The sequence below is a fragment of the Calonectris borealis genome, chromosome 8 (assembly GCF_964195595.1).
Source record: "Calonectris borealis chromosome 8, bCalBor7.hap1.2, whole genome shotgun sequence".
Classification (NCBI taxonomy): domain Eukaryota; kingdom Metazoa; phylum Chordata; class Aves; order Procellariiformes; family Procellariidae; genus Calonectris; species Calonectris borealis.
The window spans coordinates 30,661,082-30,672,708 of record NC_134319.1 but is presented as its reverse complement, the minus strand read 5'-3'; the positions used below and the strand labels follow the sequence as shown (position 1 = coordinate 30,672,708).

The window sequence follows — 11,627 nt, the reverse complement described above, 5'->3', positions numbered from 1 at the left end:
CTGTCCCTAATCCTAGGCTCCTAAGAGAAACATGAAACTATGCAACCCATAACTTAACTCGCTCCTTGGGAATCCCAAGCTACCACATACTGTTTGACGGCATCCCAGGAGTGCCACTTCCCCCTCCCTCCCAACCCCGGGGCTCTGCAGCCCCTCCTGGGGCAGCGCGGTGGCATCGGCTGCCCCGTGCCGGGGACCACGCCATGCTCAGGAGGTGAAGTAGGAGTTCTGCATGGAGTAGAGGTGGTCGATGGGGTTCCCCACTCGCGCCTGGAGTGGCCCCGCGTCCGCTGTGGCGAGGAAGCAGTCGCCCAGGTTGCTCAGTGAGGTATCATCGCTATCCAAGTCGTGGAAGAGGGGCTCGGCACCTTGGGAAGCAAGGAAGGAGCAGAAGGACTTCAGAGCCTGCTTTCTCCTCCGGCAACCTTGGCAGTGCCGGGTACCCCCAGCTTTTGCAGCGTAAGGATTTAGGGGTGAGGGGTCCACCACCTTCCCAGAAATGGCTGCATCCCCCACGCATGCCCTCACCACCACACAGCCCCCTGCCATGACCCAGCATCTCTTCGAAGGAGAGAAGGCAAGAAGCAAACCCTGAAGCCTTACCGTAGGGGTGCATGTGGTCTCCGGGCATCTGCGGCGGGGTGAGCCCTTGCCGGAAGGGGTCGGAGCCGTAGACGCTTTGCTCCATGCCCAGCAGCTGCTGGGGTGGGGGCAGAGTGGTGTAGGGGTTCAGCATCCCCTCCAGCCCCGCGCTGCCGCTGCCGTTCGTCTGGGCTGGAAGATAAGAGCAAGCCATCGGCGCAGTCGGGCTGCTGCTTTTTGGGGGCCCCAGCTCCCTTGGGAAGCCTGGAGAGGGCTGGGAAATGGGGAGACCCTGAGCGTGAGGAAAGCTGGGTGCGAGGGGGGTACCTGAGCTCAGGCGCTGCGTGTTTTGCTGATCCTGCTGCTGCTGCTGCTGCCTCCTGGCGAGCTTCTTCATCTGGCCGAGAAGAAGGGGAAAAAATGGGGTGAAATCATCCCCCGGCCAGAGCGAGGAGGGAGGGGAGCCCCGGCACCGGCTGCTGGCGGGGGGCCACCCCTCGTACCCACCTTTGCTCGCTGGTTCTGGAACCAGACCTGCACCACGCGGACGCTCAGCCCCGTCTCAGCCGCCAGCGTCTCCCGCACCTTGGAGAGAGGAAGGACAGCGGCGTCTCAGCCCCCTCAGCTTTTTGGGGGGACTTTAGGAAGGAACAGAGCAGCCGGGGCAAGTCCTTGCCCGGCATCCAGGACACCCCCGGGGGCTGGAGGCGGCTGAGCATGGGCCCTTCTCCCCGTACCTTCCTGCAGGGCTTGGAGGAGACCTCAAACGATGCCTTGAACGCCCTCCGTTGCTGCGTGGTCAGGATCGTCCGGGGTCTCTTGGGCCGCTTGTGATCCTTCCCGTCCTCGGCGCCCTTCCCCGAGGCTTGGCCCAGTTTGCAGACGCTGTCCTCATCGTCACTTTTACCTAAGGGGGAAAAAAAAAGCAGGTCCTTTACAGACAACGGGCAGCGCCCATCTTCCAGCATGTCCCAAATAATCTGGGGGACTCGAAACAAGCTGGTGTTGGCAGGGATCTTCTTGTGAATGTGTGTGAGGAGCTGAGGTTTGGGGCTGGCTGCCCCGTGGCAGCTCAGAGAGGGGGAGAGCGGCTGCGGCTCATATTTGGGGCTGCTCAGCCAGAAGATGGGCTTTTTGGTTCTTCTTTTCCCCAACAGTCTGAGCAGCTGCAACGTGAAACCCTGGCTACCTGATTTTCCCTCCATCAGACCCAAATCCCTGCTTGCTCCGCAGGGATTTCCTGCCAGGCCACAGCTGGGGGGACACATCTGGACAGAGACACACAGGTTGCATCCATGCGAGGGGACGGCAGCCATCAAGGACCGCTGTGCCCCCGGGGCTGTCCCCCAGCCCAGCTGGGGACCAGGCAAATGGTCCCTCTGCCCGGACAGCCCAGGCTGGGGGAGGTCAGGGCACAGGGGGAGCAGAGATGCTCAGAGAAGGCAACGCGTTAGCCGAGACCTCACAAACCCCTCCTGATTTGCCCTGCCACGGAGGTCAAGCACAGAGTTTTAATCACAAATACAAGGGGCACCTTTTCGCCTAAATTTCCCCCCTTCCGTGGAGTTCTAAATCTCCCTGGACAGAAGCCCTGGCTGCTTCAAGCTTCACCCCTCGGGTACTCGCTGCAATGTGCTGCTCCGTTGCGTTCCCAGGCACTGGTGTGTATCTCCCTGCTGCTCTCCGCCGCTCGGGGCCGCGGGGCCTTCGGGCAGCAGCTGCTCCGGGAAAGCCTGCCCTCCTCATTTACCGCATCGCCACCGCGTCGATGACCTCGCTTGCGTGGGAGGGCTGTAATGCAGGTTTGACAGCACAGGTCCTTCCCTCTCATGAGCGGTAAATCACTTACAGCCTTTTCCAGAAAGCTCCTCCACCATCCGTTTGGGAATCGATAACGGAGCTGAGGTGCTGGTTTGATGCAGACGCAGGCTGTGCTTGGCCCGAGTCCCATCCGGGGCTGCTGCACCTCTGGGAGATGGGGATGCACCAGAGGGTTGGGAGCCTGGCCCAGAGTTCATGGCTAAAGCAGGTCAGGTCGTACCCCACGGCAAGAGCTAATCATGGATCACACACGTCAGAAGAGTGTAAATCCAACGGCAGCCCAGTTGGGAATGGGGAAAGATAGGAGCACACTTCCAGGGTGAGGGGAGGCGATGATCCCAGAGGAGGAGCGGGGATGCTTCTGGGTACCAGTTACCACTTCCCTCTGCACTGCTGGGCTCTCTCCTGGGCTCACCAGCCGACAGGGAGACCTTGGAGGTCTGGGAGGGAGGGAGGGACAGGGAGAGACCTTCACGCTGGTGGTTCCCGAACAGCCCAGAGCTGGGTGCTGGCCAGAGCCTTGCTGCTGCCGCGAGCTCCCCGCTCGCTCAGGGCACATCCACGGCATGCCCGCGGCAGCAGCGGCAATAGGAAAGACAAGCTGCTGTTTTTTGCATGTCCCAATGCAAGGAACGTAGTAATGCAAGGCTGAGAACCCCAGCGCTGGGTGCCCCCAGGGTGTGGAGTCTCTGATGGCTAACGGGGCTGAGCAGCGGCCGCCGCTGCTCCTCCTCAGTGCCAGCACAGCAGGGTCTCTGCTCCGCCGAGCTGCCTGCCTTCCTCGGACCTGAAGGAGTTCAATTTTGATGGAAGAGTAGAGATTTTTACAAATATTGGGAGGAGGAATGTCAACCAACGGAGACATTTGGGTGCCTGAACCCCTTTGCACCCTAACATGAGGTGAGCACCCCAATCCCCTCCAGTCCGGGAGGGGCAGAGCCTGGCAAGGGGGAGCCAGAGGCTCATGGACTCCATCAAGCAAATGATGCTCAAAACCCACGGCCAGGGGGAAAACCCGCTCGGAGCAGCCCCCCCGAGCCCTCCCCCCTCAACACCTGCTCCCCAAATCCCTCCCAGTGTCAAAGGGAAAGAAGGAAAAGCGAAGCCGGATTTGGCGGGATATTACTTTTAATTAACTCTCCCTTTCAAGCCTTTCCCCACCGAGGAGGGGGGAGAAATTAATGAGTGTCTGGGGCTGCCCCTGACGTCACCTGGGAAGGGGCCGGGGCGATGGATATTGTGCGGCGTGCCCTCGGTCCGACCCGCCGAGCCCGCATCCCACCGCCGGGGCCAGGACATTCCTCGCTTGGGAGGATTTAAGGGAGAGGAGAAACGTTAGGACGCTTTTAATTGGAAAGCAGGGTCCTCTTTCAGAGGGGCTTGTTTACTTAGGCTGGGCGGCGGAGGCTCAGGGGAGGCAGTAATTGAAGCGGGGGTTTGGGAGATTACAGACAACATATGGCTCGCTTTTTATCTGCGCTTTCTCATAAAGTGGCCTTTGGTGCGCGGCGGCTGGGGGGAGCGAGGGCGGGGGGCTTCAAAGCAGCGAGAGGGGACGGGAGAGGCTGGAGAAGCACATCGCATGCTGCTGGTGAAGGGCATCTGGGACTGGTGCCAGCACGGGGACACCCCTCTGCAGCCCCCAGCACGGCGGTGGGGTCCCCGGGGGGATGCAGCAGGAGAGGGAAAAGCCGCACCATGCTGAGCATCCACGTGGGATGTGCACCTGGGCTGGCCCCTGCTGTGCCACCGTCCCCAGAGCCACACGACATCCCAAGACAAACTGTTGGTGGCCACAAAAACCAGGCAGGGACGGTGGTGGGGTTAAGCTATGGGGTCTGCGGGGAGATGGGAAAAGCCAGGACCCCCCAGGCCAGGGGCTGCCAGGGGCTGCCGGGGGCTTCGGGTTGGGTTTCCGACCAGCCAAGGGGTGGCCATGCCCTTTTGACTCCCCTTTGCATCCCTTGGGTCTCAGCTGGAGTTTCCACCAAAATAAATACTTCCCCTGGAGGTTTTTGCTAGCTGAAGTTCTTGGTTTGGCCAGAGCCCCTGGCAGCAGGGCTGGACCGCGGGCCGATGAGTCGCTGGGGAGGAAAAGCTCCCCAACCTTTCCCAAACTGCCCTTTTCCCCCACTAGGAATAAACCCAAACCATTGTGGCCAATTCACTTATTTTCCTGCATGACGTCTCCTCATTGGTTCCTATTTTAACTGAAAGAGTTTGCACATCCCAGAAGGAAAAAATAATAATTCTTCAATCAATTAAGGACTTTCCCAGGGCTAAGGCAAGAGCCAGCGCCAGCCTGCAAGATCCTGCTGCTTTCCTGCCTCTCCAGCTCCTCCAGCGTTGGACCAGCTCCCTTCAGCCACCTCCTCTCATGGCCTCACTCTTTATTTTTTAAATATCATCACCATTATTTGGGGGGAGGATTTTTTCTTTTGAGCGAGCGAGGTTGCAGAGCTTGGACAGAGCCAGCCGCAGGCAGTGCTGCAAAGCGGCCGGGCTCTCGCAATTTTTGCTCCATCCCCACCAAAACCATCCCTGTCCCCCCACGCACCTTCTCCCAGCTGCAGCATCGCCTGTGCCTGGTGGGGAGCGCCGGGCTTTGCTGTGTCTGTGACCTGCCCCACTTCACACCTTAACAACCCCCTCCTAAACGGGCTCGTAATGCTGATTTCTATTTTTCTTTAAATCCAGTGCTTTGCTCTAGCAGCGAAAGACAGGCTCCCGGCAGCCCCTTCCAGAGCACAGCATTTTGAAGGTAAATCCTTCCCTCTGCAAAGCAGATTTTCCCCCGATGATGGTTTTTAAGAGGACCCAGGCACACGGCGTGGGGCCGCGCAGCCTCGCGAGGAGCGCGGCTCTGCGGGGACGGCGTTAACACGAGGATTTCTGCTAGCAGATAATTTCCCCGTCCCCGTTGCTGGGTTTTCTTACTAAATTTGTCTTCCTGGGAAACATTCAGATTTGATTTGCATTGACTGTAGATATATATTTTAATGCTGATCTGATGCTCTGGGCAACCTAACCCAGCAGCAGCAGCCTGGCTGGAGCAGGATGCCAGCCCCCTGCCCACCTCCCACCGCGGTGCCACCCCTCCTGCAGCCCCCCTTGGCTCTGCAGCATCCCCGTAGTGTCACCACGCTGGGTGGTGGTCTGGCTCCGGCCATCGACGCCTGGGAAGCTGCTGGGGACACAAGATTTGCAAGCTCCCTGCCGCCAGCTCATGTTTTAGCCCCGTGCCTCAGTTTCCCCTCGGTATTAAAACGGGTGGCCATAGCAGAAGGAGCTCACTTCTTGCACTCAACCTTTCCAGAGTCCCAGGCAGGGACGGTGAGGCACAGGGGAGGGACACAGAAGGTTTAGCCCAAGGTACTTGGTGGGACGCTTGGGACTGTGATTTTTTTTTTTAAGAAGATGTACACATGTACAGTGTATTTATACTGTGGGCTCTGACCCACTGGAGACCTGTGAGCAACACAACATAAACCAATTTTCTCCTAATAACTCTGGAGATCTCCCTGGTGAAGCCAGACCATGGGCATGGCATCCTAACCACCTTCCTGCCCCCCGGCATGGTGCTGCGACCCGGCTCCGTTCCGCTGGGGAGAGCACGGAGCAGCCAGAGCTCAGTCCCGGGGAGCAGCTCCTCTGTTTCCCCAGGCGAGGAGGTGGAAGATGTCACCTTCGGCCAGCACGGCTCTCTCCCCACGCCCGGGGATGCTGTACGCCCCTTGGTATGGGGTGCTGGTGCCCTGCACAGGCCAGGAGCACAAACCCTTACAGAAACGAGCCTAATGGGTTGGGGATGGTCCCCAGAGCACCCTCCACCCCTCCGCTGCCAAGGTCCCTGCTCACGCCCTTGCCACCGAGGTGGGAGAGACTCTGGCTGGAGGATGCAATGGTGCTTATAGAGCTTTTCCCTTCAGACCACGGGGCAGAGGTTTAAGGCAGCAAGCCCAAATCTCACCTCCAGACCCCACCACGCTCACAGGGATCTCAGAGCGGGACCAGCCAGGGAGACGCCGGGCGCGGGCGGCCCCTTACCAGAATCCGACAGAGCCGGGCTCACCAAGCTCAGCAGCTCCCGCTCCTTCTCGTAGTCGCCCTTACAGAGGAGCTGCCCCTCCTTCAGCACAAACTCGTCGCCCTTCTGCAGGCGCCGCTCGCAGACGCAGCAGCAGAAGCAGTGCAGGTGGTAGACGCTCTTCTGGGCGCGCATCACCAGCTCGCTGGGCGCGATGGCCTCCAGGCACCCGGCGCACTTCACCGCGAAGAGCCTGGGGGAGCAAGAGGAGATCCCGCTGGGACGCCCGGCAGCACCGCGGCTGCACCCAGCACGGCGTTGGGGACGAGGGATGGGGCACCCGAGGCGGGGAGACGGGCATCGGCACAGGATCACTGTGCACTGTTGGTGCTGCGATTGCGTTGAGGGGCTGGGCACAACTGTGCTGGCACCCTGCAGTGGCACGGCACGTGCTGCAAGCTTGCCCTGTGCCAACGGGGGATGCTGCCTTTGGGTCAACTTTAGCATTTTTGGTTGACCTGTTACCAGGTGCTTACCATGAATGTGGTCAAAAGACAAAGACCCCAACGACCAGAAGCTCCAGGTGAAAAGCAAACAGGCGTCAAACCCAACAGTCCAGCTCCCACCACCACAAGACATGGGACACACCACATCTGCATGAGTTTTATCAAGCCAACCCAACATGTCCACCTGCCTCCAGCTCACGCCTAGATGTAAGGGGATGCTGGAGATAGCAATGGGGCCAGCAAGCTCATCCATGCCTCTCAACAAGCACCTGCAGAAAGCCTCCGTGCTGTCGGTCACCCACAAACCACCCCATCCCTCTGGCCTGGGTCACTGCAACAGCCCTGTGCCTGTTTGCAAACACATCAGGAATGTCTAATATATCATAAAAATCTCCATGGCAGCAAGTTTTGGGTTAAGGCCGGTGACAGACTGAAGACTTGATGTGTCAAAAGGAAAAGAAAAAGCTCAGCTTGTTCCTTGACATTGATGTGACAGTGTCTGAGGCATCCCTAATTGTGCAGTTCCCAGGTTTCAACACACCGGTTTTATACTTAAAAGCCAATAACAATAATGACAGCAATAACACTTTAGGTTGAAACAGAGCTTTTCTTTCTCCGACTTTAAATGTCCTTACGAAGAAGCTCAGTAGCATGATCAATGATTTACAGTTGGGGAAACTGAGGCGAGCAGAGCGGAGGTGGAAGCATCAGTGTTGGCTTGAGAGGACTTGGAGGCACCTGGAGCTAAACCCTGGGCTGGATATTTTAAATGAATGGGATGTTTCCCCCAGTAGAGATGTTTGAAGGTACCAAACCAGAACCTCTTCGCCACTCCTAGATATCCGGGTATTTGGCTTGGGCCCCATAAAGAAAAAAATCGCTGTTTACCCAGCCTCGTCCTAAATATCTGTGGGAACTGAACATTATTATTCCCCTGTCTTGATGACTTTGGCCCAGAAAGAGAAGTCAGAAGTCAGCACACATCCTGCAGAGGTTATCTCCGAGCATCGCCTGTGTCCCAGCCCAGGGATGCCCCAGGGACCTGCATGGGGAGCGCTGCATCCAGCCTGCTACTGGTCCCCGATAGCTCCCATCTCCGTGGTCCCCGTCCCATGTCTCATCCCCGGGGAGACCTGCGGGGCGGGGGACGGCTGGCTGGGGAGGGGAAGGGCAGCCCCGCAGCCACCAGCGAGCTTTCAATCCTTTCTCTTTTTTTTTGGCTGTTACAAAAAACCACATAGGAAATGAAAAGTGCTGAGTCAGCCCCATTCCAACAAGGAAAGGACCAGATGTATGCAAAACCCTCGCAGCAAAACCATCAGAAAATAGGGATAATTTTAAAAAGTTTTTGTGATGAGCTCGACAGCCCATAAAACAAGGAGACGGGGGGCAGAGCAAGGCACATGCTTGTCTCTGCCCCAGAGGTAGCTTCCAAGGCGAAGGCACCCGTAACACCAGAGACGCTGCTGAACAAAAGCTCCCCAGCAGCAACGGGCATGCATCTTGCTGCAGCCCACGCGCAGCCTCTGCTCCCGTGAAATCCCAGCCAGGCTTCATTTCACCTTTTCATTTCACCGTTTTCGTTGCCCACTCGCCGATAAACAAGACGGTCAGCTCTGCGAACCGCTGGAGGGGGACAGGCAGGCTCCACCGCGCGGGCAGTGAGCCCGGGAGAGTCGGCAGCAGCTGATCGCATCTGTGCCCGTCTCATCAGAGACCAACGCTTGCCCGTGTGGAGCCAGCGAGTCCGGGCAAGGCAGCGCGTCCCGCCGGCGCGAGGAGGGCAGACACGTGCAGGAGCAGAGGACAACGCCTGCTCCCCGTGCCGACGGGCAGGGGCGGCCGCAGAGCGTCGCCTCCTGGTGCCCCGTGCCGCAGCCGGTGACCACCGAGCTCCGGAGGCAAACAGCTGCCTGCCAGATGTGGGCACAGCTGGTGGGGTGCCACGGCACACTGCCACCCGCCAGCGGTGCCCGCCAGCCTTTGGGGCTGGGTGTCGAGGGCTCGAAGGGCTGGGAATGGGGCCCCCACATGTACCCCATTTTATTGGCATCGGCTCCCTCCCGCCTTGGGGTCCTCTCGCGGATGCTTCATGCCAATGTGTGGGCTATGCCTGCTCGTTCCCAGGTCTTCCCAAAACAGCGGCAGTGAGCACAGGGATGAGGTGCATCGCTCCCTCTGTGCCAGCCAAATCCTCGGTGCATTCAGCAAATTGTAGCATCCCCCAAGAAGTAGGAAAGGGATGTTATAAAGCTTTTATAAAACACTATTGTTGCTACAGAAAGTGGAAAATCGTCAAATAAAAGGTGGAGATTAAGGAGTTTATAATTCTAGATAATGCCATTAGTAACATTTATTTTTGTACATTCAACCTTAATTTCCTAGGTTTACATACAGCTGTCTTTCTCTAAGGCATATATATTTTCAACGTCCCGATGACTGCCCTGGGAGGAGAGGGATGTATATTCCCTTGAAAGCATCCCTTCTGAAGGGTCATTTTCTCTTGTTCCAGCTCTGAGAAACACAGGCTTGTGTTAATACTTTATATTTCTGTAGTCATTTCGTCTTTAATTATGTCTCTTCTATGTCAGAGTGGAGGCGATTTGTATTCATCTGGTAATGCATTCTCATCCTGTTTAAATGAAGTTTAAGCCCTACCTGTTGGGATTACTAACTGCTCTCAGTAATAAAATACTGATAAGCTATTACGTTACTGCTATCTAATCTTCAGGAATGAATGTGCCCCAAATCTCTATTTCCAGGGCACTGATTAGAAAGCCATAAACTTTTGCCAATTAGGCACAGCAGCACCAACCGAGCAATGGATGTTTCTAAGCCCAAAGCGTCTTGCAAAACAAGAAGGTGTGAGATTTAGGTAAATGGTTGCCTAATATTAGACATTAAAGCCGTACTCAGGTCGCTGAATAAATGACTTAATTTCCAAACTGCTGAGTCCCCAACAGCTCCCGCTGAGGGATGCCGGAGGGACGGGGCGTCTTTCACTGCCCAGTGCAGGACTCCCCCATCCCTGGGCAACGTGAGATGCAGAGAAACCCCCGTAAAACCTTCTCCACAGCATGAAACCGTAAAGAGCTCCTTATAACCCCACAATAAACCCAGATCTCAGGCACCAAAAGGTCACAGGCATAAAAACTGCAACCTACCACAGGTAGTAAAGGGGAGAGAGCAAAGGGCATTGCTGATGTTCCAGGTCCCTACAGCCCTGGACCAGCCCCACGCGTGGATAACCCCACGCGTGGATAAGCCCATGCATGGATAAACCCATGCATGGATAACCCAATGCACGGATAACCCCATGCATGGATAACTCCACACACGGATAACCCCACACGTGGATAACCCCATGCGTGGACAACCTCACACATGGATAAATCCACACACAGATAACCGCATGCATGGATAACCCCATGCAAGGATAATCCCACTCGGGAATAACCCCACATAGGAGTAGCCCCACATAGGATAACTCCAGCATGGATAACCCCTACGTGGATAGCCCCACTGAAACACTCCTGGTCAGCCTGAGATGGGGCAGAAGGAAAACTTTCTTCCAGCCTGAGATCTAGCAATTAATTAAATATTTGTGCCTGAGCCAGATGCACCAACCTGGATCCAGAGATGTTTTCCTCCACCTCAGGGATCTGCAGCTCTGTTCCCAGCTCCCTCCTGCTGCAAGCAGCAGGCTGCAGAACAAAATACCATCTTTTCTCCCCTCTCTACCTCTTTGCGCCTCCCTGCAGCAGCAAAGGGGACTTTGAGATTACATTTCTCTACAGGAGGCTGCACAGAAGAGAAGAAGGACTGGCTCTGCCCAGCGACTTCAACAGGTTTTAAACCACGAACAAATCAGCCACCCCTAAATTGCAACGGGAGCGCCTTCGTTTCTGCCATCCTAGGGATGTTGCAGGCTTTAGTTCTCAGTAGATTTTTTTTTTCCCCTCCATAACATGGGATTCAAAGGCTAAATCAGGCCTGGCTGGCAGCCTTGGGGTTTGTGTAACCACGCACGAAGCTGGCAGGTGGAGGGACAGGGTGACCCGCTCAGCACTGCGATGCTCGGCAGAAACCCAGCCTGCCACGGGCAGCTCAGTAAAAGCCTCAACGAAGCGTTGACAGTGAATATTTGTAAATAAAACCAAACCCACTCAAGTTAGGAAGAATTGGAACAAAAATATGGTGATGCAAGCAATTTTTATCACAACACACAACTTCTTGTTTCTGATCTTAAAAACCTTTCTTTTCCTGTAGTAATTAATCTGCAAATTTTTTTTTTGTAACTTAGGTCCCTTTTGAAATGACAATCTGCAGTTTTGAAACAGAAAAGTGGTGGTGGGTTTCAAGACAAATCTTGAAACAAAGTATTTTGCCATTTCCAAAAATGCAACATTTCTGCTGGAAGACCCCCAAGTGAGCTAGCCGGTGTTACAGACATCCCCCCTTTCCCTGGGACGCAACCCAACATCTCCGTGCAATTCCTTTTCCTTGGGAAAGCCATCCCAGACCTCTGCTTTGGGGTTTCCATCTACCCAGCACCACTGAAACTTAGAAATTTCGACACGTGGCCGAAGCCACCTCTGGGGCGGTGCATCCCATCCCCAGGGCACCGATGGAGGGGGGCGGCCCCGGTTTCCCATCGGAGCCGCCACCCCCTCTTTCTCCCTTTATTTTGA

General features: G+C 56.3%; 1 protein-coding gene across 2 annotated transcripts in view; it reads right to left on the bottom strand.

Moving 5' to 3' along the window:
* Positions 1-207: 207 nt before the first annotated feature.
* LMX1A (LIM homeobox transcription factor 1 alpha) overlaps positions 208-11,627 on the bottom strand; it is a 44,229-nt gene continuing 32,809 nt past the window's right edge. For both annotated transcript variants that reach the window (XM_075156761.1, XM_075156760.1), the window contains exons 3-8: positions 6,451-6,683; positions 1,320-1,489; positions 1,090-1,167; positions 910-979; positions 604-774; positions 208-368 (exon numbers count right to left, since the gene is read on the bottom strand). In XM_075156761.1, coding sequence (XP_075012862.1) covers positions 208-368; positions 604-774; positions 910-979; positions 1,090-1,167; positions 1,320-1,489; positions 6,451-6,683 — 883 coding nt within the window. The remainder of the gene's footprint in view (positions 369-603; positions 775-909; positions 980-1,089; positions 1,168-1,319; positions 1,490-6,450; positions 6,684-11,627) is intronic.